This window comes from Heloderma suspectum, chromosome 13 (genome assembly GCF_057233095.1).
Source record: "Heloderma suspectum isolate Gila_16-S chromosome 13, 16-S_ref, whole genome shotgun sequence".
In the NCBI taxonomy this organism is placed as follows: Eukaryota; Metazoa; Chordata; class Lepidosauria; order Squamata; family Helodermatidae; genus Heloderma; species Heloderma suspectum.
Genome location: NC_139470.1, coordinates 2,959,532 through 2,986,788, shown reverse-complemented (window position 1 = coordinate 2,986,788; position 27,257 = coordinate 2,959,532). Strand labels below are relative to the sequence as shown.

The 27,257-nt window shown below is 48.2% G+C and overlaps 1 protein-coding gene across 11 annotated transcripts in view; it reads left to right on the top strand.

Annotated features, from left to right (window-relative positions):
* Positions 1–3,026: 3,026 nt before the first annotated feature.
* ACACB (acetyl-CoA carboxylase beta) overlaps positions 3,027–27,257 on the top strand; it is an 81,945-nt gene continuing 57,714 nt past the window's right edge. For 5 of the 11 annotated variants that reach the window (XR_014785780.1, XR_014785781.1, XM_084820155.1 and 2 more), the window contains exons 1-8: positions 3,027–3,679; positions 17,321–17,453; positions 19,449–19,587; positions 19,670–19,779; positions 20,737–20,818; positions 21,511–21,609; positions 23,239–23,345; positions 24,358–24,468. Coding sequence is in view for 9 of the 11 variants with exons in the window: in XM_084820155.1 (XP_084676281.1) it covers positions 3,036–3,679; positions 17,321–17,453; positions 19,449–19,587; positions 19,670–19,779; positions 20,737–20,818; positions 21,511–21,609; positions 23,239–23,345; positions 24,358–24,468 (1,425 nt within the window). In the remaining 2 variants the exon portion in view is untranslated. The other 6 variants (XM_084820156.1, XM_084820160.1, XM_084820161.1 and 3 more) reach the window with 6 other exon arrangements.

Sequence of the window (27,257 nt, the reverse complement as noted above, 5' to 3'; positions counted from 1 at the left end):
ACACGAGCCCAGGAGCACCCTCTCAGTCGTGTCCCCAGCACCTGGAATTCAGAGGCACGTTGCTGCCTCCGACACGGGAAGGAGTAGATAGCCATCGTGTCTAGTAGCTGTTTATAACCTTCATTTCCTCTTCAGCAGTTAAAAGTGGGCTGCAATCACCAGTCACTGGAATTTGGTTTTGTTTTTCTCATATACAGAATAAGAACAGCAAATCCACCAAGACTTACACAGGTCTTGGAATGCTTTGCTTCTTGCTGCAGAGTGTGTGTGTTTGTGTGTGTGTGTGATATTATAATGCTACCTTCAAATACATATGCATCACCTTATATCAGCCTTCCCCAGCCTGGTGCCCCGCAGATGTGTGGGACTACATCCCATATTCTCCCAGCCAGCTGCTGGGGATTATGGGAAGTGTAGTCCAACACATCTGAAGGGCACCAGGTTGGGGAAGGCTGCTTTATACTTTAAAGCAAATGACTGTTTCAGATGTTTAACTGTTATTATTTTAGGCTTGCTTTCAACTTTGATAAAGATTTCATTTAGGGTGCAATCCTATGCATCCTTACACAGAAAAAAGGCCTACAAGCCCCAGCTGGCATACCCCAGCTAGCATGGCTGCCTGAGGTATGCTGGGAGTTGTAGGACATTTCTATGTCCAAACATGCATAGGATTGTGCCCTTAATGTCTGTAAATCACCTTGAGCAAGAACCAATCACCTTGATTTTAAATCAAAGAAAGTTGGGTTAATTATTTAGCTGGGGATCCAAAGCACAGCTGACCTGCTCTTAGTAATATGTCCTGATGAGCTTCCTGATAGCTCTTTAGGGATTTCTTGGTTAAAACCAGCACCTTCTAAAAAAGCACATATTGAATCCCCCAGAAAGGCAAAACACTCCCCAGCTACTTAAATCTTACACTGTTGTCAGACATAGTACCATCTCACAATTTTTTGTCTCTATGATGCTAATATATTTGTATATTTCTGTTGATGATTTCACCCTTAACAAAACAGAACCCTAATGGTGCCTCTTAAATACCTTTTGATATATAATAGAATGGCTGTGGGTCTAGTCATTCCTTTAATTCTGTGATCTTTTGTTTTTATTTTATCTGTTGATGGTTAATTGTAATTTGATGTCTTTTTTTTCTCTGTACAACGGATGTTGTCAAACATTTGCTTGACAAGCAAGACTATTCCATTTTGATAACACTTGAGGCTGCAATCCTGTATATGCACTTTTTTGTGAGCAAGTCCAGTTGAACTCCAAGGGGCTTGGATATAAACAATGTTAAATCCACATGCACAAAAACGACAGCACCTTGAATTGGGATACTGGAAGTGAATTGGCCACCTATAGTGCGCTTTGTGCGGGATGGAACATGCATTTTGTACTAGATGAGCTTGCGGGCCGAGGTGGGTCAGAGGACTAGGAACCAGTGTTCAAAAGCCTGTTAAAAAAAAAAAAACAAAGAACAAGGACAGATGTGCTGGTCCAGGGAAAAGAAATAAAAATCCAAACTCCACAGTTGTGTAATACCTTGATTTGCATCAACCAAAATTCCACAAACTTGTGCAAGCTTTCGAGTTCTCCAGAACTCTTTGTCAGAGTCGCACATCTCTGCCACTGCTTCCGTGCCTGAAAAGTGGGCGATTTTCCCAAGGATAAGTGGCGAGTCCAAGGCAGAGGAGCAAGACCCAAGAGCCTTCCACGTCCGGCTCCCATATTGGCTTTGGATGCATCCTCGGGCCCTTAAAAAGAGACTCAAAGCGTTTGCTGCTTGCTTTCCCTTAGCTGTGGGAGAAAGGTCACCTGATGCTCTCTGCAGCTGTGTTGCTTGAGACCTACAGGCGTATCAAGTGTTGAGATACAGAGGGCCGTGTCTTTCGCAAGGCCATGGGAGGTTAGAGCGTCACGGCAGGGGGGTAGATTGCCTCATAAGCAGGCCGTGTTGCAGGATTGCAGCCGGCTCGGCAGCCTCCCTGTTACCAAGGTGCTGTTTTTAGAGAATAAAAATAGCTTGTGTTTCAAGAACCCCTTTGACTCGGCCGCATTACGCACCAGACGGCCATGGGAGGACCAAAGCGCTAAGTCAGGCCTCTGGCAAGGGGATTCTATTGGGCACAGTATAAAATAAGAGGTGGATTGTTTTCTTAAAGCGAAGGATTATGGCTGCGTTGTGTATTTACATTACGGTCTTGGACAGCAATTTTACGATTTTGGAGGTGCTTGCTGTTGGGTCTCTGTGTTTGTGTATGAATCTGAACCACACCATTCCTGCTGATTCTCTCTAACTTGACGGTTGGGTCAGCTCTGGAAAGAAATACTTCCAATTCTGAGGTGTCAGTAGTGTGAGATTTTAAGGTGCCTAAACTACCAGGTTCCTCGGGCTTTTTAAAAACGCCTTTGGGCAGTTAAAGAGCACTTAAATTGCTCATAAGCTGGGGGGGGGGGGCGGGGAGCGGAATGGATAACACATCAGGAAGTCCAACAGCATCTCACCAGGTAATGGCACATTTGGTAGCGGCTCCCACATGCGGGAACCCTCTTTGATGTGTGGTCCAAGCAGTGGAAACTGTGGCGAGCTGTAGTCAGCTTTCACTGACTTATAATTGCATTGCTCTGCTTTACTATTTTTGCAGCATTTTAATGTATTTATTATTGTGCTAACATTGGTGTTTATATTGCATTTTATGTATTTCTTATGTAAACTGCTTAGAGATCTCATGATATCAGGCGGGATATAAGTAGTTTAAATCCATCAGTCAATAAACGAAACCACTCTTTTGCTTATGATGCGATTGCCCGCTTTGCTGCTAGTTCTCTGGGAATCCAAACAATGTTTTTTAATTTGAAGTGGAATTAATTCAGGGTACCCTCCACTGCAGCCACATATCTTGGATTAACAGGCAGGACTCCCAGGTCTGAGGTCCTGACAGTGCCCCAAGGCTGGCTGGACGTTTGTGTGTCTGTGCGCGCTTCCTCCTGGCACACGTGAAACGCATTTATCTTCTCCTTATTTCTAGGACTTCTGAATGGTTCTGCTGGCTTTTGTGTCCCTGCTCATTGTGATGTGGTTGGTTTGGACCAAGATGGCAAAGTGTCCCTCAGTTAACCAGAGAGAGATGGAGCCTGAGCAGCTGGTTACTTCAGAAGCCCAGGAGCTGCCTTCTCGGGCGTCACCACTCCTGCCCCCAGAGGCTTTGGGAACACAAGCCCCTTCGGCAGGGCCCGGCCAGGCCTCCATGGGCCCCTCCCAGCAGCCCCCTCCAAGCAACCAGACTTCCGTGACTGCCCCTAAGCCGGAACACCCCATTTGCCAGTCCAAGCCCCCGATTCCCCATTCGGCCTCGGAGTGTTCGCAGCCCCAAGGACTGCAGGCCGCCGATTCCATGAGGCCTTTGGGCCGGGTTGTTGGCCCTTCCTCGAGCCACTTGCTGAGGCAAATGAAGTCCCTCTCGTGGGAAGAGCCGGAGATCAGCCAGGTGCAAATAAAGCGGCAAGTGATGGCCAAGTTTGTGCTGGGCTCTTTTGAAGACAACTCTTCCGATGACGAGCTCATGGCTGGATCCTTTAGAATGGCCAGCAGGCGGAGGAGCAGTTTGGCCAGCATCGGTTCCACATCCTCCGTGGATTCCTCTTCACTGGCTTCCCTGTCAGCATCCAATGTGATCATGAGGTAAGCAACATGGTGGCACAAATTGGCTTGCTTGGTCTTGTTCCCCTGGACATACCAGAGTGAGGTATGTAGTGGGTGGGGAAAGTTTGTTGGAAAGTCTAGTGTGACTTACAGCAGAGTTGCTTTATATAGAGAAATTGTTGCAATGCAGCATTTAGTACCGGAAGCAATAAATGTAGGCTAGAGCTAGTTCAAATCAACTTACTTTAGGAGTGCTTTTATACACATCATCAGAGAAGGCTAACACTGTTCAACTACAAGCACCGCCTAAAGCTGGGTGCGTGAGTGTAAGCAAGCAAAGGCATGAAATATGGTTACTGGCTTCCTTTCTGGAATGACCATATGGTGTTTGTTGTGGAGGAAGAGGAAGGGGAGGGAGCAGGAAATCGGAACTGATCACGCAACAGGACGTTCTCTGTTGCCCCCTAGTTTCTGGGAGCATACGGAGTTCCTTATCCAAGAAAGCTTGCTATTTTGGTAGTTGTGCTGTTATGAGTGGAAACTGAGGTGTGACAAGCTCTGGAGCAGCCTTTCCCTGACCTGGTGTCCTCCAGATGTGTGGGACTGCAACTCCCATCATTCCCAGACCATGCTGGCCGGGAATGATGGGAGTTGCAGTCCCACACATGTGGAGAACACCAGGTTGGGGAAAGGCCACTCTAGGGCAAGTCTGGGGGTGGGGGTGGGGAATTCAGCTGAAGCTTCACCCTGTTTCATTTCTGTCCATAACACCGTGTTGCATAAGGGAGGGCCTGTATGTCATCGATGGAGCCCCTGCTTTGCGTGCAGAAAGTCCCAGGCTCAAACCCCAGCATCTCCAGTTAAAAGGATCAGATAGAAGGTGTCGGGGTAGACGCTTCTCTGCATGGGAACATGGAGGTCCTTTGCTAGGCAGAGTGGGCAATGCTGGGCTAAATGGAGCAATCTTCTGTCCTGGTATGAGACTGCTTCCCATCTGTGGCCAAGGCACGGCTTGCTGGGACGTTAGAATGCACCTAGTTTACCAAATCTCTCGCCCTTTGATTCCCTCCTCTTACTTTTCCCTGCTTGTTTAAAACTTATTCTGGCATCGACCTGCTGGGTGGAGGTTTTTGTGCGGCGATCCCCTATTCTAATTGCTTTTATGTGCTGTGCCTCTGGCGTATGCACTGCTGTGGTCTCGTGGGTCTATTTGCTGCGTGCTCCCCTGGGCAATGCAAAACGCATTAGAAGGGCGGCCTATATACATTTTCTAAGAAATATATTCCTACCGCATGACATGGGCGGAGTGTCTCCGCCCACTTCTGTCAGAATGTCCTGGCCACAGCGCATGATGCAGCACTGTGGGTGGAGCTTGTTGCTGAAGTGGGTAGAGCCCCACCTTTCTTCTGGCTCCGGGTGGAGCTAATGTCATGGCTGCCAAACACTACCCTCCTTCATGAGCAACCTCTTCAAACCCTGCAGAGGGGCTGGAGAGCATCATCTTAATTAGGCGATTTGTCCCTAACTTTTCCCTACATAAACTGAGGTGCACTCCTATGCATGTTTGGACAGAGAAAAGTCCTACAACTCCCAGCATTCCCCACGTAGGAGGCTTTTCTGTCTAAACATGCATAGGATTGTGCCCTTGGTGTAGTATGGGCAGAAATGTATTCCAGCCCCCTGCTTTTGCTTGTGCAACTGCCGTAAGAAGCCATATCCTTGGTGGTGGCCCCCAAATTATGGAATGATCTGCCTGATGAGGCCCACCTGGCACCAACATTGTTATCTTTTCGGTGCCAGGTCAAGACCTTTCTCTTCTCCCAGGCATTCTGCAGCATATGATAAGTTTTAATAGATCCTAGAATGTCTTATGGTTAAGATTGTTTGCTTTTGAGATTGTTTGAAGTTGTTTTAGATATAGGTTTCTTTTGTGTATATTGTCTGTTTATGTGGGTTTTTTTAAAATATAAATGGTTTTTAATCTCTGTATATTGTATTTTTAATGTTTTTGTAAACCGCCCGGAGAGCTTCAGCTATTGGGTAGTATACAAATAATAATAATAATATCCTACCTATCCTTTAAACATTGCTTTTATTAAAGAATTTAAAAATAGGTTTTGGCTTTTATATTTTCACAAATATAACAAATATTTGTTTCTTTCATCCCAGTAGCTCTGGATACAATTTAAAATCTGTTTTGTGCCCAACACAACCAAAGAATCCAAGCTCCTCCAGCTTGGTGTAATATACTGTTGTGAGCTTTCCCTGTTGAAATGCAAAGTATTTTGTAATAGCTTGGTCTTGAATGGGTAATTAAGAGCCATTTGCTTTACAAAAGACCTCTCTCTCATCCACCACCCCCCCCCATACAGAGATCCAGAGCAAGCCAGCTGCCTGCATTTTTTTTTCCCTTTAGGGCGTGGCTATAGGGACTGCACCCGCACTTATAATTTACCATTATACCACCATCATAAAGGTGTTCCCCTCCTGCTGCCCTTGGATTCTGTCTAGGTCTTTGCCTTACAAATATTTGATGCCTGGAGTGTAGGTCGTTTTTTTGGATTAAAATTGGGGGCACTCCTAGATATAGTTTCTCAACAGGCTCCCAGAGCGAAAGTATTCTGCATTTTTTTTGTTATCTATAACCCACCGTGTTAGTCTTGGCCACTTGCTCTGAGTGGAGGGCGCTGAATTATTTCCAGCTGTTCTTTAGAAGCTACATTAGATTTCTCTTCTTGTCATCCCTCCCTGGCTCGTGAATGCTCAGTCCCATTTTGCCTGTTTCTCTGTTCTTAGTTCTCTCTTCCCCCACTTCGCTGCTGCGTTTGCAGCCAAACATGTAAAGCAAACAGACCAGACATGAGAACGCAAATCTCCAGACTAAACCAGAATATTATTGGAAGATTCAAAACAGAAGATCCTCTTCTTTTTGAATGGATCCATGTACTGCTTCTGTCAACACTCCTTGTTTAACTAAGAATCTGTGTGTGTGTGTTTTTAACTTACTCGGAGGTGTTCCCCTCTTCTGTTTCATGGAAGTATTGCAGTTTTCCTATTGATGGTCCCAGGCATTACATTTCTTGCCTCTGCCCTCTTTTCAGCACATTTCCTCCAGCATTTCTGCTCAAGACTGAGCATTTCTACAGGAGGCTTTTATTGCCCACTTGTGATTGGTCACTCACAGAAGTTTGCAGGTCCTTTACACAACGTCGTCAGCCTCCAGGGCGTCGCCTGTGCTTTTTGACCTTTATCCCGCTTTTTAAAAGATCGGAGATAATGCAGTAACAAATGAAAGTCTGTTTTAATGGCTGTGTGAAATTGCAGAGTTGCGCTATAATCACACTATCTAGTGGCTGTAAAATGAAATATATAGAACTTGCTGAGAATTTGCCAAGACAGCCAGCCCATAAAAAACAGCCCATGTCAGGAGCCAATCTTAATCCTGCAAAGGACCTGGAAGTAGAAGCCCCGGTAAGTTGCAGAATATAAGGCCTGGTGTGGCGAAGCCCTTCTTGTTGGACTGGGGAAAGAATAAGGAAGTTTCCTCCCTGACATTTTGCAGAGGAAAGACTCCACAATATGCCTAATAATGTGCTGCTTTCACAGGTGAGGTGGGTGGCAACTGGGATAGGGCTTTTTCAGTGGTGGCACCCCATTAATGGAACACCCTCCTTAGAAAAGTGCACCTGGCACCTTTTCTGTTAAATTCTAGGCACCAAGTCAAGACCTTTCCCAACTGCCTGAGTTTCTGTTTGTTTTCTTGCTTGCAAACAGTGGTTTTGATTCTGACTTGCTGTTTTATCTAGTATTTTATTTTGCTGCTTTTGTTGCTTTCAGTTTTTTCACTTCTTGAGACGTTGGGATTTTTTAGACTTGTAACAATCATCACCTGGAGTTTTATTGTGTTCTGCTCTGGAAATGTTTTAACTTCAACATTGGAAAGTGGGTAATGCATCTTTGAAAGACAGAAATACATAGGATGAAAAAGATGTGGTCATCCTGTTAGCGATGGCGTACATTTTTGGCACAATATGGGACATTTTTGTTTAAGAAATTCAGCACAGGACAGCAGCAATGGTCCTGATTGGATCAGCCAGTGAGCTTGGCTTGAAAATCCAGTTGGTTCCATTGAGTGGTTTTGGCTTAAAACACAAAGCATTTCCATTCAGTACTGGAATGGATCACCCTTTGAGGTGATCCATGGCCCACTCCTCTCTGTAGAAGATGTCACAACTTCTGCGAGTGTACTGAGATGAGCTGATATTGGGTCCTGCAAGGATCTTTTAAGGCTGGTTCTATGCAGCTATGATGTCTGTGCAAGTTTTGAGTGCCTGAAATGGTTAGATTTGGGTGATTAAAACTGGAACCGCATTCACACAAAGCTTGCATTTCCCCCCTCCTATAAAATGCAAGTCCAATTCTCTGCTTACGTATTTTTTTAAAGTTCACATTCATAAAGCATTGCAATTTCCTAAGAGCTGGATAACAAGGGGAGGATGAGGAAGGAGAGGCGCGACAGGTTCAAAGTCTGAAACCTGGAATCCTGTGTGGAAGGATCCAGCAGTTTGTTTGCTTGTTTCTCACATCCTCAGATTATTATTTATTTCAAAGATTCATATCCCCCTTACAAAAAATAGATAACCTTTCCAAAGCAATGTGCAATAGATGTTTATAAAACCTAGGAAATGTTTTAAAACACATTTTTAAAAATCATACCAAAGTAGCCCCTAGTTGCATTAAATTAGTGACAAGCTGTTGCCAAGCTGATGATTGTTTATCAGCAGATGTGAAGGGCCGAGTACAATGGGCCTGCTTTGGCCCAAGGACAGTTTCTCAGCCGATAACCGACCCTCGCTTGGGCAGGCACTTATTTAGTCATCCTCTTGCTAGTTTACGACCGCATCTTTGCACGTGGTGACCTATCAATGGCGGAGGAGCTCCACCGGCCCGGAGACGCTGCACGCGGAGGTGAGCCCATCTAGCTCTTGGGGGGGTTGCGAAGAAGACATTTGTTGCACTGCACGTTCTCCCCAGCCTCCCCACAGGGAGCAACCCACGCCTTCCCTGGGCCTGTAAAAACTATGCTGCGTCAGGCGAATGGCTTGCGTCTGTCTCAAACCGCAGTGGGGGTGGCTATTGCCATGCGCCCTGGAGGCACCTGGCCATCGGCTGAGGCTGCTTCCCGGAGTGGGGCTCTTAGTGCTCCCAAGCGGGAGGCACCGTGCTGCTATTCCGCCTCTTTCTCCTTCAAGGATTTTCTGCCAGAAGAAAAAAGATGGAAGGAGTGTTGGGAAAGACACGGGAGGGCTCCGACTGGGAGGCATTGTCGTCTGCCCCCCCGTAAAATTCTGTGAATGTGCCAAGGAAATAGTGCAATGAAAGCCTAGTTTGGAAACACCCAGGCCCTGGGACCAGATGGTCCTGCGGTCTGACACGCGAGGGTGGTTCTCGTATTCCCACGACTTGTGTGATTCCTCCTGGATCCGCTGCTTTGAATAAAGGGCAACCACACTTCTGTTCCCCTTCATGGATCACTGCCTTGTTGTGGCAAAGGGGCTTGCATAACTCAGTGGAGCCATAAGCTATGCCGTGCAGGGCCACCCAAGACGGACAGGTCATGGCAGAGAGTTCTGACAAAATGTGGTCCACTGGAGAAGGAAATGGCAACCCACTCCAGTATTCTTGCCAAGAAAACCCCATGGAACGTATCACAAGGCTAAAAGAGATGACGCCGGAAGATGAGCCCCTCAGGTCAGAAGGTGTCCAATATACTACTGGGGAAGAGCAGAGGACATTTCCAAGTAGCGCCAGAAAGAGTGAAGCGGCTGGGCCAAAGCCGAAAGGACACTCAGCTGTGGATGTGTCTGGTGGTGAAAAGAAAATCCGATGCTGTAAAGAACAATATTGTTTAGGAACCTGGAATGTCAGATCAAGGAATCAAGGTAAGCTGGAGGTGGTCAAACATGCGATGGCAAGACTGAACATCGGCATCTTGGGAATCCGCGAACTAAAATGGGCATGCATGGGCGAATTTAATTCAGGTGACCATCATATCTACTACTGTGGGCAAGAATCCCTTAGAAGAAATGGAGTAGCACTTATAGTCAACAGAAGGGTGGGAAAAGCAGTACTGGGGTACAATCTCAAAAACGATAGAATGATCTCAGTACGAATCCAAGGCAAACCATTCAACATCACAGTAATTCAAGTCTATGCCCCAACCACTGATGCCGAAGAAGCTGAGGTTGATCGGTTCTATGAAGACCTACAACACCTTCTAGAACTAAGACCAAAAAAAGATGTCCTCTTCATCATAGGGGATTGGAATGCTAAAGCAGGAAGTCAAGAAGTCACCGGGATAACAGGCAAGCATGGCCTTGGTGTACAAAATGAAGCAGGACAAAGGCTAATCGAGTTTTGCCAAGAGAACACGCGGATCATAGCAAACACTCTCTTCCAACAGCACAAGAGACGACTCTACACATGGACGTCACCAGATGGTCAATATCGAAATCAGATGGATTATGTCCTTTGCAGCCAAAGATGGAGAAGCTCTATACAGTCAGTAAAAACAAGACCTGGAGCTGACTGTGGCTCAGATCATGAGCTGCTTCTTGCAGAATTTCGGCTTAAATTGAAGAACGTAGGGAAAACCACTAAACCATTCAGGTATGACCTAAATCATATCCCTTATGAATATACAGTGGAGGTGAGGAATAGATTTAAGGGATTAGACCTGATAGACAGAGTGCCTGAGGAACTATGGACGGAGGTCCGTAACACTGTTCAGGAGGCAGCAACTCAATCCATCCCCAAGAAAAAGAAATGCAAGCAAGCAAAGTGGCTGTCTGATGAGGCTTTACAAGTAGCTGAGGAAAGAAGGGAAGCAAAAAGCAAGGGAGAAAGGGGAAGATCTATCCAACTGAATGCAGAGTTCCAGAGAATAGCAAGGAGAGACAAGAAGGCCTTCTTAAATGAACAATGCAAAGAAATCGAGGAAAACAACAGAATGGGAAAGACTAGAGATCTCTTCAAGAAAATCGGAGATCTCAAGGGAACGTTTTGTGCAAAGACGGGCAGGATAAAGGACAAAGAAGGCAGGGACCTAACAGAAGCAGAGATTACGAAGAGGTGGAAAGAATACACAGAAGAACTATACAGGAAAGATCTGAATGCCTCTGATAGCCAGAATGGTGTGGCCACTGAACTTGAGCCGGACATCCTCGAGAGTGAAGTCAAGTGGGCCTTAGGAAGCATTACTAACAACAAAGCTAGCGGAGATGACAGTATTCTAGCTGAGCTATTTAAAATCCTAAAAGATGATGCTGTTAAAGTGCTGCACTCAATATGCCAACAAATTTGGAACACTCAACAGTGGCCACAAGACTGGAAAAGGTCAGTTTACATTCCAGTTCCAAAGAAGGGCAACGCCAAAGAGTGTTCAAACTACTGCACAATTGCGCTCATTTCACATGCCAGCAAGGTTATGCTCAAAATCGTACAAGCTAGGCTTCAGCAGCATGCAAACTGAGAACTACCGGAAGTACAAGCTGGGTTTCAAAGAGGCAGAGGAACTAGAGATCAAATTGCCAACTTTTGCTGGATCATGGAGAAAGCCAGAGAATTCCAGAAAAAGTCTATTTCTGCTTCAATGACTATGCTAAAGCCTTTGATTGTGTGGATCAGAACAAACTGTGGCAAATTCTGAAAGAGATGGGAGTACCAGATCACCTTACCTGTCTCCTGAGAAACCTGTACGAGGGTCAAGAAGCAACAGTAAGAACCGGACATGGAACAACCGCGTGGTTCAAAATTGGGAAAGGAGTACGACAAGGCTGCATATTGTCACCCTGCTTATTTAACTTATATGCAGAGTACATCATGAGAAACGCCGGGTTGGATGAATCACAGGTCGGAATTAAGATTGCCGGGAGAATTATCAACAACCTCCGATATGCAGACGATACCACCCCAATGGCAGAAAGCGAAGAGGATCTCAAGAGCCTCTTGTTGAGGGTGAAAGAGGAGAGTGCAAAAGCTGGTTTGAAACTCAACATTAAAAAAACGAAGATCATGGCATCTGGCCCCATCACTTCCTGGCATATGGAAGGGGAAGAAATGGAAGCAGTGACAGATTTTACTTTCTTGGGCTCCAAGATCACCGCAGACGGTGACTGTAGCCATGAAATTAAAAGACGCTTGCTCCTGGGGAGGAAAGCTATGGCCAACCTAGACAGCATAGTAAGAAGCAGAGACATCACCTTGCCGACAAAGGTCCGTCTAATCCAAGCTGTCGTTTTCCCAGTAGCAACGTATGGTTGTGAGAGCTGGACTATAAGGAAGGCTGAGCGCCGAAGAATCGATGCTTTCGAACTGTGGTGCTGGAGAAGACTCTTACGAGTCCCCTGGACTGCAAGGAGGTCCAATCAGTCCATCCTCAAGGAAATCAACCCTGAGTGCTCCTTGGAAGGACAGATACTGAGGCTGAAGCTCCAATATTTTGGCCACCTAATGCGAAGAGAAAACTCTCTGGAAAGGACCCTGATGCTGGGAAAGACTGAAGGCAAAAGGAGAAGGGGACGGCAGAGGATGAGATGGCTAGATAGCCTCACTGATGCAATGAATATGGCCTTGAGCACGCTCCGGGAGAGAGCGCAGGACAGGGAGGCCTGGCGTGGTGGTCCACGGGGGCCGAGGAGTGGGACACTTCTGCTGCCCCCGCCACCTCCTGAGGTGCCTGGGGCGGCGGGGCTCCGCCGGACTGGAGGCGCTCCAGACGAGGCCGGGCAGCCACCCGTCAGGGCGCTGCCTGGGGTCGCCGCGCGGGGCAGCGGGCTGGCCCCGCGGCCTCGCTGCTCCGGACTGCGCGAAGGCGCCCTCCGCTCCTGCCCGCCCTCCGGCGGTTTCCCGGCCCGGCCCGGCCCTCGTCGCGCGCGGGAAGGGGAAGCGGCGGGCGCAGCGGCGGCGCGGGCGCGGGGGGCGCGGGGCGGCGAGCGGGGCCGGCGCCCGCCCCCGCTGGGTGCGCGGCCTCGGCGCCCTGCAGAAGCCGGGGCGGGGGCGCAGCGCGGCGCGAGAAACGCCCGCCGCCCGCGCCGCACGAGCCCGCAGCCGCGCGCGACCCGCCGCGGCCCCGCCCGCCGGACTCTCGCAAGCAGCGGCGGCCTCCCCCGCCCGCCCGGGCCTTCTCGGTGCTGTCCCCGCCCGACACTCGCCGCGCGTCTCGGACGCCGCCTGCGGAGCGAGGAGGAGCTTGCGGCGAAGTCCGCCTCGTGTTCACCTTGACAGCGGCCCCGCGGAGTCGGTCGCCGCTCTTCCGCGGGCTCCGCTCCGCCCCCGCTCCCCGGCCCGTCCCCAAGGTCGGACGCCGATTTTTTTTAAAGCAACATCCTTTACGGCTTGGGAGTAACGGAGCCGGCATGGCTTGTTCCGGTTTTCAGGTGGTGTTTGCTTTTAAGGCAGCCTGTGCCTGTGGTGCAAGTCGCCTCGGGCAGTCGGAACGATCGCCTCCGGAATAAAGCAAGGGTGCAACGCTGCGCGCGTTTAGACAGGGAAAAAAGCCCCGCGAGCGCAAGCGTTCGCCAGCCAGCCGTCCTGGCGCAGCCCTGGGAGACGAAGGGCGCGGCCCCTCGCACGTTCAGACAGCGAGAAAGCCCCGCAACTCCCCGACTGGCTGACTGGGGCGTGCTGGGAGTTGAAGGACTTCTCTTCTGTCTGAACGCGCGTGGCGTCGCGCCGTCGTCTCCCAGCGACTGGACCATGAGAGCAACGGCATGACGCCCCTCCAGCCTTCGGTTGTGCTGCTGAGATGAAGAAAGCGGGGGGTAACCCGGGGGGGGGGGGTTGCTTGCAAGGGGCGGTGAGCTGGGTTCAGTTCCGGTACTTAAAGCAGATTCCTGGGCTCGGAGCTCTTTCGTTCCGCGCGCGCGCGTTTGTGCACCAGGCTCCGGTCTGGCGCACCTCCGGGTTCTAGCAGCGGAGAAGCTAGAACCCGCAGGCCGTAAGCCCGCCCGCCCCAGCTCGGCGGTAGCGAAAGCGGCAGTTGCCGCACCCGGAAGACCCGCTTGCAGGCCGGGTGGGGCGGTCCAGATGGGGATTCGGAGGTGTGCACGGGGGAATTCAGTGGTTTCGGCCTCCCCTTTACCCTCCGACTGCGAGCACACACCGCCCCGCGGAACTGCGTGGCTTCACCGGCTTGATGCTGGGAGGTGAGCGGGGGTGTGCAGGGAAGGTGAGGGTGATGGGTTACGCTTCCTCTTTGAAATGCAAATTGGCGTAGGCGTAGCTCCCCCGCCCCGCAGGCTCCAGGTCACTTCAAGGTGTTAAAAGGATTTATTGACTGATTCATTTCATTTCATTTCCATGCAACCCAGTAGCCAAAGCACTCTGTACAGAGTATTGGCAAGAGAAACTAGAAGGGAAGGGCCTTGCTAAAGTAACTGAGCGTTCTTCCTCTTGCATATATTTCTCTGAACACTTGCGCCTGAAGAATTCTGTGAACGTGGGGATTGAAAGTGGGACCTCTCCCCCCATTTCCCCCTTTGCCCCATTAGTGGGATGTGCGCATGTGTTTACTTGTACATCTGCAGACGCCAGGATTCCCCAGGCACATTCCTACTCCCCTCTTCTTTCTCCGTGGCCCTGCTTTGGCCCCGACCCTGTTGGCCCCCAGCACTTGCGTTCGCGGTTAGAGGGAGCGATTATTACCATTGCGTGGCACAGAAGCCCAGTGAAACTGCCTTGTGCTGCCGTGCATGCTCTGTGCTGCAGGGTCGTCTGCCTGCCCCCCTATCTTGTTCAGCAGCTGTGTGCCTGGAAGGGTTTAGTGCGCCACGCGAGAGCCCTGGCAGGGCGACGGTGGGTGAGAGATAGCAGGCTGCAGGGGCCCAGCTGCCGCCTTCCTCAGTTGCACCGCTGGTGGTACTGGGAGAGCTGCATAGGCAAGGTTTGTTACCTGGGAAATGGCAGGAGCTGTGGTGGGCTATGGTGTGATGGGGCCGCAAGGCAAAGGGGGCCTCCAGGCCAGGTAGGCTCCCCCTCTGGGCTGGAACACCGAGCGCCCTTTGGATGCTAATGCTGGAAGGTGGTGGAGCATAGTGGCCAGGAGTGAGCTGGATGGTCCCCATTCGACTGTTGTTTGCTGGACTTGGGCAAGCCACACTCTCCACCTTGACCTCCCTGGTGTCTAGTGTGGGGGATAATAATACTGACAACCTTACAGCATTGTTGTAAGACAGCCTTCCCCAACCAGGTGCCCTCCAGAGGTCTTGGAGTACAACTCCCATCATTCCCAGCCAGCCTGGCGAAGATGGGACTGACTGTGAATAGGTCTGGTGTGGATGCAAGCCTTAGGACCCAGACTTCTCCGGCCAGGTGGCTCTAGGGTTTTTTTGGGACGACAGCACCCAGAATTCCTGAGCTTAGGCCGTGCTAGTCCAAATAATCAGGAGCACACACGTTTGCAGAAGGCTGCCTTAGGAGCGTAGTTATTGTTTTAAGAATTCATGTACTGAATATTGTTTATGTTTAGGGTTTGATTTTGTATTTTAAAGTATGTTGTAGTCTACTTTGAGGCTTTTTACCCTGAAAAATAGGCCAAAAATCTGTTAGTATTTGTTTTTGTTTTTAATAGTGTCTTGTAATTTTACCCTGGAAAGCAGGCTCACAATCTATGGTGGTGTTATTATTTTTATTATTGGGGTGGATTTTGTGCTGGGAAGGGAAAGGAGCACACGATATCGTAGCAACTCCTGATCTCTTCTTAACCGTAGTTAGAGAATGGGAGCTCGAAAGCTGGCAGTGTGCTGTCTGTTGGTTGGTTTCCATCGCTGTTTAAATATAAAGCCACTGCCAGCTGTGAATGCCAGAAATCTTATTTATCAGCATGGTCGGGCTGTTTGTTTAGCCTCTGTGAAGGTTGCAAGTTCCTCATATATAAAACAGGAGTCAAATTTCTCCTTCCCCGCCGCCGCCTTAAAGATGGGGGTGACCTATTTTCCCACGCTCTGCAGCTGCATTCCCCAGCTTGCCGCCCTCTGCAGGTGGTAGACTACAACTCCCATCAGTGCTGGCTGGGGATGGTAGGAGCAGTAGTCCAATGCAGCTTGGGGAATTCTGCACTACAGGAAAAAAAGATGTAAAGCGTTCTCAGGCCCAGGAAATAGAAGATGTTATTTTGTGTGTGTTTGTGTTTTGTCAGGAGAGGTGGAACATCGCTGTAATACATCCAGTCCATATAAAATTGTAAGTCCTTGTCTTGTGGGTCTGTGTCATGGTTTGAACTGACTTGACGCATAAGCTCCTTTGCCTGTGGAATTTCATTTCTTACTAGGTTGTAGAACAGGAATGAGGAACTTTCAGCCCACAGGGCATTGCATCCCTGTTTGGCATGCTAGGTTCCCTGCCATATCTCCAATCGCTGATCAAATATGGGGCTGTTTCCCTGCTCCCTTGCCCCTGCTGCATTAAAGGCGCAATCCTATGCATGCTCAGACAGAAAAAGGCCCTACAACTCCCAGCATGCCTCAGCCAGTCATGCTGATGGGGGATGCTGGGAGTTGTAGGACTTTTTTTCTGTCTAAGCCTTGCATACGATTGTGCTCTAAGACTTTTGGAAACACCCTGTTGGTGCCGGACAAGACGTTAAAAGGCTAATTGTAGCACAGGGGGCATTTGGGGGCAAGATGAGAATTCAGGCCTTGGTCAGTTCAAGATTGAACGAATCCATCCTTTTGTTTGTAATAGCAAAATGCCTCTGGGATGCAGGGGATAAAGGTAACAGCTGCCCCCTGCTTGCATTCTGGTTCTCAACTCGGAAGCTCCCTTTCCTGCTCTCTTGATGGATAATTGGCGATGGACCTCCACGGAACTTTCTTGTTGCCTTTAAAAGCCACCACACTGCTGCATCAACTGGTACTGAATGCCAGAAGTTTGTTTGTTTGTTTATTTATTTATTTGATTTATACCCCACCTTTCTACCAAAAAAAATGGCACTCAAGGCGGCTTACAAAACAATTTAAAATAGATTAAAACAATAAAACGCATTAAAATACAATAAAAACGCAACTATTACAGAATAAAAACAGCACCCAACCCACAGACCTGCTTACCGGCCAAATGAGTTGCCTGTGTGTTGTGTGAAGTACCTCCTTTTGTCTCTCCTGAATATAGAGGACAGGTTCTTTGAGTAAAATGAAATATATAGAATAGGATGTTTTATGCGCGAGAAGAACGTTGGATGGGAACTGGTGACAACTTCCCTTTGCTGTGGCACCACATTTATGTATGTATGTATGTATGTTGCCTTGAAAGGTAGAAACCCCTGAAGGCCCTTAGACTTGTTGCAGCCTTGCAAATGAACACACAGGTGTTTGTAGACTACAAACATGTTTCCTAGCTGGCCAGCTCACAGTTAACTGTGTTGTTTATTTTTGGCTAATACTGATGGTCTGAAAGGCAGGGTGGGGGAAACAACAAAGTTAAAACAGATTATGTACCTGGTCGCCTGGAAGGCAGGTCTAGCTCACCAGGGGGGTGACTTCAGAAACGTGTTCCGCCTTCATCCACCCATCTTGCTCATCGGCTGCTGTTGACCCAGCTTCCTTTAAGTTCTTCCACGTCAGTCTTCAGCTCTTGTCTGAGCAACAAATTAAACTCTGCAGTCCTGTTTTTGTCTCCTTACAGACCCAGCATGTCGGGGATGCATCTGGTCAAGAAAGGCCGTGAGCAGAGGAAGGTGGATCTGCACAGGGACTTCACAGTGGCCTCGCCGGCTGAATTTGTGACTCGCTTTGGAGGGAACCGTGTCATTGAAAAGGTACCCTTCCCAGAGAGGAATGGCACTTTGACATGCCTGTGACTGCAGCCCGTTTTCTTGGGATTCAGCGGGAATGGCTTTCTTCTGGGCTAAGTGATGTTCAGCCTGTCCTGGCGGGGGTTGCACTCCCCCTAAAGGATCAGGCTTGTCATTTTGGGGTGCTCTTGGATCCAGCATTGTACTAGAGGCACAGGTGGACTCAGTGGCGCAGAGCACCTTTGATCAGCTTAGGCTGATATTCCAGCTATGTCCGTATCCAGACAGAGAGCCTAGCAGCAGTTATCCATGCTCTGATAACATCTGGATTACTGCAATGCGTTACATGTGGGGCTGCCTTTGAAAATGGTCTGGAAACTTCAGCTGGTCCAAAATAGGGCAGCAAGACTATTAACAGGGATTGGCCGACGTGATCATATTATGCCAGTACTCTTTCATCTGCACTGACTGCCAGTCCATTTCCGGGCCTGATTCAAAGTGCTGGTACTAACATCCAAAGCCCAAAACAGCTTGGGGCCAGGATCCTCTCCTCCTATATACACCTGCCCAGACCCCAAGATCAGCTTCAGCAGTCCTTCTCCGGGAGCCCTGCCAAAGAGGGCCTTTTCCACTGTAGCACCCCAGTTGTGGAATGAGCTTCCCAGAGAGGTTCGCCTAGCGCCTACGTTGTGCTCCTTTCGGTGGCAGGTGAAGACCTTTTTATTCTCCCAGGCATTTTAGTTTTTCAGTTTGTTTTTTATTATCTGGTATAGTATTTTAAATTTTTGCACTGCTGCTAGCTTCTGTTTGGTTATTTTTATTTTTATACTGTAGTTTTAAACATTTATATTGTATTTTATCATCTGTATGTTACTGTCTGGTATTTTATGGTTTTAATTGTTCTGAACTGACCAGAGAGCTTCGGCTATTGGGTGGTATAAAAATGTAATAAATAAATAAATTTAAATTAATACATATAATATATTCACCTTGCTTTGGTGTAAGGTCCAGAGGGTTGCATCCAAGTGTATCATTCCGTTAGTACAAATGATGTTGCACTAGTGGAAACTAGGTTCCAAACTATGCACAAGAGGAGGACGACTAAAGTTATGTTTGTGCATGTGGTTGTGCGTTCAAGTTGTGCAACTGGTTGTGCATAACTCTTGTGCAACTGCTTGCGCTACCCCTTGCACAAGTGTAATGGGCAACCACTTGCTCAATGGAAAAGTTTGGAGGAGCTCCGCTAGTGCTATTTGACATCGTTGGATACTGCTCAGAGTTTAAATGTAAACATTTGAATCACATAATTTCCCCCCCCTTTTAAAGAAGGGTATAAAGCAGGGGAGGGCAACCCAGCCAGCCCGTGCGGAGGTTGCCCAGCCAGCCTGCACCCTTTCCTGGATTCCTCCAGGGGACAGGAATTGGCTCCAAGCTCGCTCACTGGAGGAATTGCACTGTTATCTCCAAACTTTGTTGGAGATAACAAGGGGGGATGTGGGCAGGCAAGAGATAACCAGGCAGAAATTCAAGAAGAGCTGTCCTCTGGGGAAAAGCCATAATTCAACAGCGGAGCCCATGCTTTGTAAGCAGAAGGTTGCTGGTTCGGTCCCCAGCATCTCCAGATAGAGCTGGCAACGATTCCTTTTGGAAACTCTGGAGGGCTGCTGCCAGTCAACGTGGATGATGCTGAGCTAGATGGAACAATGGATTGATTCTGTATAAGGCAGTGTCCCATGTTCCTGAATCCTTTCCAACTTTAATACCTGCAATCTTTTTTTAACCAGAGATACTAGGGATTGAACATGGGACCTTCTACCTGCAGAGCATGTGCTCTGTCACTGAGCTGTAATTCCCTTTTGCGGAGCCCCGTTTATCTGAGTATCACTTTGAAGCTTCCAGACCCCTCTTACAGCATTTGGAGGGGTGGTTGGTGCTCTCCATTATCAACTCCTAGATCTTTCCAAGAGTGATTAAAAAAAAAAAATTCTTCTGCTGTGTTCACTCCCCGCACCCCGCTAGGTCCTGATCGCCAACAATGGCATTGCTGCCGTGAAGTGCATGCGCTCCATCCGCAGATGGGCCTATGAAATGTTCCGCAATGAGCGTGCAATTAGATTTGTGGTCATGGTGACGCCTGAAGACCTTAAAGCGAACGCAGGTATGCGCTAAAGGCCATGTGTGTGTGCGTGTGTGTGTGTGCGCGCAGCCCCACAAATGATTCTTACCTCTACAATTTTTAGAATACATCAAAATGGCTGACCAGTATGTGCCTGTCCCCGGAGGAACCAACAATAACAATTACGCCAATGTAGAATTAATCGTGGATATTTCAAAAAGAATTCCAGTGCAGGTAAGGCCCAAAGTTCTTTGCCATCAGAGGCGGTCTCTGAGCTCTCAGGAGTCTTGCTGCCAGAGAACATGAGAAAAGCAGCCTCGGTTTGTTAGCTCAAGGATGGATTGTTCAAAACAGGTCTGTCGCTGCTGAGCATTCTTCTTTAGGAATTTAGTTTCTATAACTGCCTGTTAAGGACCCCCCCATGCATTTACATGAAACCCTTGTGCATCATAGAGGAAATCATTCTGGGACTATTTTATGGCTCATACCTGGCCTACGAGCAATGTTGGCTGGGTCTGTTGGACTTCACTGCTACCCCGCCTGATCAGCGTGTGCCCTGGAACGCAGCCTGCTCTCTCTTGGAAGAGGCTGCATGTTCAAGGGCAAGGTCAGTTGTGGTCATTTTTTTAGGACAGCTGGTCTGTCGTCGTTGTCCTTCTCATGGTAGACGCCGTGATTGGTTTTGAGGACTCTTCTGGGGTTCCTGAAACACAGTTTGTAAAACACTGAGTGGGTAATTGCAAAGGGAAGCACTGACAGATTTCCTGGAATATGTAAGCCAGGGGTGTTGTACCTCAGGCCTGGAAGCTAAATCCAGCAGACCTGCGGGTCTCAGTTTGGCCCTCCAAATGGCCATACCCCCTTCCCATGTCCCGACTTTTGCATGTTTTTTCCCCAATCTCAGTGGTTGAACTGCCTCTCCTAAGGCAATAAGAGCGTTAAATTACAATGTGCTGGTATTTTTTTTTGATATATTGGATCCACTCCTCTTGCCCTGGCCACCACTGGAATCCCCCCCCCCCCGAGAGGTTCTCCGAAATTGAATTTGGCCCTTGAGCTGTGAAAGGGGTTCTTCACCCCTGCTGCAAGCTAACTACAAAATGTCTCTTTTGGGTTTGGTGCTGGTGGAAGAGGCCACAAGTGAATCTTGCGCTTAATGTCTGGTGACCTTCTGAAACATTTTCATCATAGGCTGTGTGGGCTGGCTGGGGACACGCGTCCGAAAACTCTAAACTTCCAGAGTTGCTGCACAAGCATGGGATAGCTTTCTTAGGTAGGTGTTCCATACTGTCTTCGAAACCCACGCTGCTGCGTACCAGATGAAATAGCAGAGCTTGAGGCTGTGTGCATTTAGAGATTCTCCCTCTGTGTGTGCATATATACACAAATGCACAATCCTCTGATATCCCAAACTGTAAACTGGAATTTGTGGGTTTCATCCCATGGGATGTCTGTGGCCAATATTTAGGGGGCGAATGCCCTGCTGTAACTAAGCCTAAATAACCAAAGTAACCAAAATAGCTGGACTTCTTTACCCCTTCTTCCATCTCTCTACCCTTCCTCTGTCTCTTCTGTGTTGAATTTTAGATTGCAAAGTCCTTAGGCCAGCAACCTGTCCTCTTGCAGTTTGAAAAGCACCATCCACTTGGATGGCGATGTATCAGGAATAACTAAATTGGCAGACCTCTGATGAGTCGTGTGCAGGCCGGTGCCTTGAAACCAGAGCACTGCTTGAGTTTCTGTAGTGCCAGAGTTAACTGTGTCATGTGCAAAATAATGGAAGTGAGCTCATGGTTCCTTGCCTGCCGCATGCGTGTATCCAGTCCTGCCCGCGGGTGGAAGGACTGCCATGCTTTTGTCTGAGCACCAGTCATGCCAGTGGGGCTTGCACACGCAGCCTCCTTGATGGCCTGTACTCTGTGTTGCCCGATTAATCCTTCATGCATGACTCGTCCTGTTTTCCAGGCCCGCCCAGTCAGGCCATGTGGGCCTTGGGGGACAAAGTGGCTTCCACCATTGTGGCCCAGACGGTCCACATCCCCACGCTGCCATGGAGCGGGAGTGGTAAGAGAACTTTCTCCGTCTCACTTTGCCTGTTGGGTAGCAGGCAGGGGTGTAGCAGGGACGGTGCTTCCTTATTAGCATCATTGGCCACCCGCCTCAGACCTCCCTGCCCCTTCTGAGCTTCGCTGCAGTTCTCACGGTAGTGGGGAGAGGCAATATATTTCCCCTTGTTGTAATGCAAAGTACTTGGCCTTGAGTGAGCAGTTAGAGCCCTTTAGCTGTCCAAATGACCTGCTCCTATTGGAGACAAAACTGCTCAAAGGGGCTTGTCGATACGGCTCATCGCAGGAGCCTTTCTTGCCAGGGGGGGACTGTCCTTGGCGGTGTGGCGTTGGGGACTGTCAGGTGAGCACCTCCCCTTCAGGATTTACCACTGCGGCGCTGGTAGCGGAGGGGCGTTTGCATCATCTAGCTGTGCCAGCTTTCCATGGGAAGATCTAATGGTGCACTACCACGATTGACCCTGCACTAGTGGAACCACGGCGCAGGGTTAAACGGTGGAATTCACTCCCACAAGATGTAGTGATGGCTACCAATTTGGATGGCTTTAAAAGAGCACTGGACAAGTTCATGGAGGAAAAGGCCATCCATGGCTGCTAGTCCTGATGGCTCTGTGCTACTCCAGTATCAGCGGCAGGATGCCAATGTACCCCAGTTGCTGGGGAACGTGGGCGGGAGAATCATAGAATAGTGGGGTTGGAAGAGGCCTCTAAGACCATCGAGTCCAGCCCCCGCTCAGTGCAGGAGGGTGCTGTTGCAGTCATGTCCTGTGTGTGGTTTTCCCGTGGACCACGGGCTGGCCCCTGTGTGAACAGAAAGTTGGAGTACGAACATTCATTGGGACACGAAGGTGATCAGGGGACTGGAAACAAAACCCTCTGAGGAGAGATTGAAAGAACTGGGCACGTTTAGCCTCGAGAAGAGAAGACTGAGGAGAGATAGGATAGCGCTCTTCAAGTACCCGAAAGGTTGTCACAGGGAGGAAGGCCAGGATCTCTTCTCAATCGTCCCAGAGTGCAGGACACGGAATCATGGGCGCAAGTGACAGGAAGCCAAACTCTGGCTGAACATCAGGAAAAACTTCCTGGCTCAGAGCAATATGACAATGGAACCCATGACCTAGGAGGTGGTGGGCGCTCCCACACTGGAGGCATTCAGGACGAAGCTGGACAGCCACCTGTCAGGGATGCTTTGACTTGGATTCCTGCATTGAGCAGGGGGTGGGACACCATGATCTCATAGGCCCCTTCCAACCCTGCTATTCTATGATTCTGTGACTAGATGGACCCTCGGTCTGATCCAGCAGGGCTCTTCTTCTGTTCTTAAACCACCTCTTGCACAACATCAGTAGTGTTTTTTAGCACAATGGTTTCCTGGTAACACATCACTGGATCCTTCCTTTAATCCCAACGTCTTCAGTGTTGGCAGACAGAGGTGATGGGATAGAATAAAGATTCCTCGGTCAGTGCGCCTGGCTCCAGTGCCTACTTGTGTCAACCGCCACCTGTTTTTAAGTTTTCCCGTCGGCAGTCTGTCTGTCTCTTAAGTCGTGTGAGATGAGCCGTGGATGAGCGCGTCTCCATTTCTGTCCTGCTGCTCTGACTGTTTCTGATGTGATTTTTTTCCTAGGTTTGGTTGCTGAGTGGACTGAGGAAAATGAGCAGCCGAGAACAATCACTGTTCCCCTGGAGACCTACAGGCAGGGTTGCGTGAGGGATGTGGATGAAGGTGTGGAGGTAACTGAAGGCAGGCCTTCTTGAGGCCAAGATAGGTGCTCTAAAGGGGTTGGGGGTTGCGGGGGAGTTACTGTAGAAAAAAGATGATGACGGAGGGGATGTGATAGAGCAGGGACCTCCGTGGAGGGTGGGAGTTAGTGTTGTCAAATCCAGAATAGTACTAGGCTCCTGTGTAGATGTTTGTTTTGCTTTTAAACTTAACATTTGTTTAACCAAACACATAAAAGAAGACCCTTTTGCTGGACCCTTCTACAACACAGATCTCTTTCGCGTCTTAGGTTTGTGTGTACAGGAGAGAAATACCACCTACTTTCCTTGAATGAGGCACTGAGAGATATAGTGAAGCAGGATTTTGTCCTTCCTCTACCTATAACACCATACCTAGTTCCCTTTCTCACCTCTCTCTCTGTTTGTCTCTCTGTAATTTATTTTTATTAATACACACACACACACACACACACACACACTCTTCAGTTTACCTCCCCCCACCCCAAATATCCTTCTTAAAGCTCTGATAAATCCTGTGTATTTTAACAGCCGCAACACAGGACAGATTTTCAACTGGTGCCTTGTTCTACCTGAGAGAAGCAGAGAGCACCAGAATTCCCCCTTCCCAAAGCCTCTTTTTAAGCCTTGGTATCTAGGGCTGAATTTTGACCAGAGGTGAGCCCTAAAGCATGAGTGCCTCTGAGCATGTGCAGGGAGCTGCCAAACACATCCCACACTGCTGGGATTAGTGGAGCAGGTTTTTTAACGGGGCAAAGGACGTGGTTTGCAGGGAGGCCTGCCAGTCACTATGTCCGATAAAGAGCCTGTAAATCAACCGCCGTTTTGTACTGCGGGAATTCTAGGCTGAGCACTGTTAGCTGGAGAAAACACAGGCCCGATTCCATGGCCTTCTCACAGAAATGATTCGTTCCTTAATCCAGGGCTGGTATTAGCAGAGAAATGTTACTAAATTCTTGGTCTTTTGATTCTGTTTTTCCCTTTTTTAAAAAATTCTCCTCCTCAGGCCTCTGAGAAAATTGGCTACCCTGTGATGATCAAGGCCTCAGAGGGTGGCGGCGGCAAAGGAATTCGGATAGCGGAAGGGGCAGAGGAGTTCCCCGCTCGCTTCAGACAAGTAAAAAGACGCTGTGGTGGATTTCCGCCATCTCACTGATGTTCCTGCCTTTTTCCTGTGTTCCAGTCATACAGATGGTATAACCAAGGGCCCAATCCTTTGCATCTTTTGACAGATGAAAATCCTACAATTCCTAGAATTCTCCAGCCAGCATGGCTGGCTGGGGCATTCTGAGAGTTGTCGGACTTTTTTTCTGTGTAAACATGCATAGGATTGTGTCCTAAATGGTGCTGGGGTGGACTCTTGACGGTGTGTCTTCCCTCTCTCACATTCCTCAAGAAGAGTTGGGATGGATGTTTTCACACCCCTTTTTTGTAGCTTTTCCACCCTTAGGTTATGAGGTCGTTTCTCTTCAGGCCCCTGTGTTCTTAACATCCCTGAATTTCTACTTTGAAAAGGGTATTTAATTGTTCAGAGTTAATTCTGTTACTTTTCCGAGGCACTTGTATTGATAGTCTTAGAAAATTAATGACTGAGATTCTACTTCATATATCTATCTAAAACTATTTCTCAACTGTCTCTGAGGGTGGAGCCCTCTCATGAAAGGTTAAGTAGCCAAGGACAATATACTTTGGACTTCCTTTTGGAAGGAAAAATGGGATAAAAATAAACACATTAAGGGTGCAATCCTTTGCATGTTTAGACAGAGAAAATCCAACAACTCCCAGCATTCTGGCTGGAGAACGTTGGGAGTTGTAGGACTTTTTTCTGTCTAAACATGCACAGGATTGGGCCCTAAAGGATGTACTGCTGTTTGCCAGAGCTGTGTGTATTTGCTAACCTCACAACTCAGAATCCTCTAAAGCTTTGACTACCTGAGAACATTGGGATTAACTCCAAAAATGTGTAAGCATTTCTTTAAATTGCCTGATTGGAATACATTTTTTAATTTCCTGTGAAAAATTTTAGGGGCTCTTTGCATGTAACAGTGGCAAATCGTGGGTTAATTAAATTAAAAGGCGGGTTCCACAGCCTTTTTGAATTTTCAGTGGCTGAGCGAGAGTTGCTACGTGATGTATGAAACCCGACACTATAGGTTAATCATGCTCACCCACACTCAGTGGGTTGTGAATCTGAATCCAGGACATTTTCTGCAGGGCAGCTCATTAACCATGGAACATGGTGTGTTAACTACGCTGAACAACCCAACAGCAAGCCATGGGGTCTCCAGCTGGCTTGTTCAAGAAAAATAAGCCATGCAGCATGAATAACAAGCCACCTTGCAAAAAATGTCCTGGGTTCGAACAACACGCTAACCCATGGTTCAACAACAACCAACACTCAACCACTGAGTGTGGGTTACCTGTTGTATGAACCTAGCCAGACTGTGGGTTGTTTAACCCACAATTAACCCATATTGTCCAAGTTCAGACGTCACATAGGAACCCTTCATTGGCCTGATTGGGGGTTGAATATTCAAAATGTCCACGGAATACACCGGCACACACTGCAGCAAATCATGGGTTAATTAATCCAAGATCTGCTGCCATTATGTCCAAACCGAGCCTTAGACTCTTTCCTACCCTCCCCTACGGTGTACACTAAATCCAGAGTAAAAGAAGATGTGTGACAAGGTGTTAATAACAAACAAGTACTTCCAGAGTTGTCCTGTCTGGCGTGGAATTTGCCCTTGGAAGGGCACAAATCATTAACAGATGTGAATTAATATGCGAACCTTGGTCCGTCTTCTGCATTCCTTAGGGCAGAGATTTGCCCGAGCGTACAACTTACTTTAATTAGTTTAATTGTTTTAAAACTTTTTAAAAAATAAGTACTACTTTTAAAAAGGAGTGCTTATTTTTAATATGAAAACTGCAGACAGCAAGCCCCACCTTATAAGAGACATCCCCACTTCACTCTTGCCTAGGACAGAATACCTCTTCTAAGATGCTGTCAGTGAGCTCTCTGTTAGTTTTGGGGGTTTCCCAACAATTTTCCAGGGTTTGTTTTTGGGTTAACTCTGGGTTGTTGGCTTAACTCCCATAAACAACCCAGAGTTTCCGGGTTCACACATCACAAAACAACCCAGGAACAGCACATTCCTCGGTTGTTAATTGAAAGTGGAAGTCATGAGCGTGTGGCTTGTGCTCTTTGCTTGTCCCTGCAATTCCTAGTTAGGAATTGCTGCTGTGACATACGAACCAGGATTGCAGCCTTAGAATGGTGTAACTGGGGGACAAGTCCTCAAATGTCCTTCTTTCCTCTTTGGCTTGTCACTGTGGAATCTCTCTGTGCTGCAAAGGATTCCAGGGAGTATTCTAGGGCCAGATTATGCAGTGCACTGTCTGCTTCAATATTTCTTTGAGCTTTGCCCCCTCCCTCTGAACTTTCTCTGCCTATCAGCACTGAGAATCTGTTCTGCAGGGCCACATGCAGAGATTCTCGTGCATATCTGCCTGCAGCCTGCTACACAGGGATCTGTGGATTACAAGAGAAATGAAACAGGACCCCCCCTTCTTACAGAAAATAATCATTAAAATGAAGCTGGAACTCTTCCTGAGCTCTCTTCTTCCGAGATTTTTAAAATTTATTTACAATATTTATATACTGCTCCACGTCAAAAGATTTCAATGTGGTGACAGCAAAGATAAAAGAATAAAACACCATGTTAAAACAATTAAAACATTTTAAAAAGACGCTAGTTCTGATAAGACCAGATTTAGTAAACCGCGGCTGGTCACTCAAGGAAGGCTCCCTTAAATAACAGTGTCTTCAGGAGGCACCGGAAGCAACAGAATGTTGGCGCCTGCCTGTCCTCCAAAGCCTGGGAGTTCCACAGGAAGGGGGCC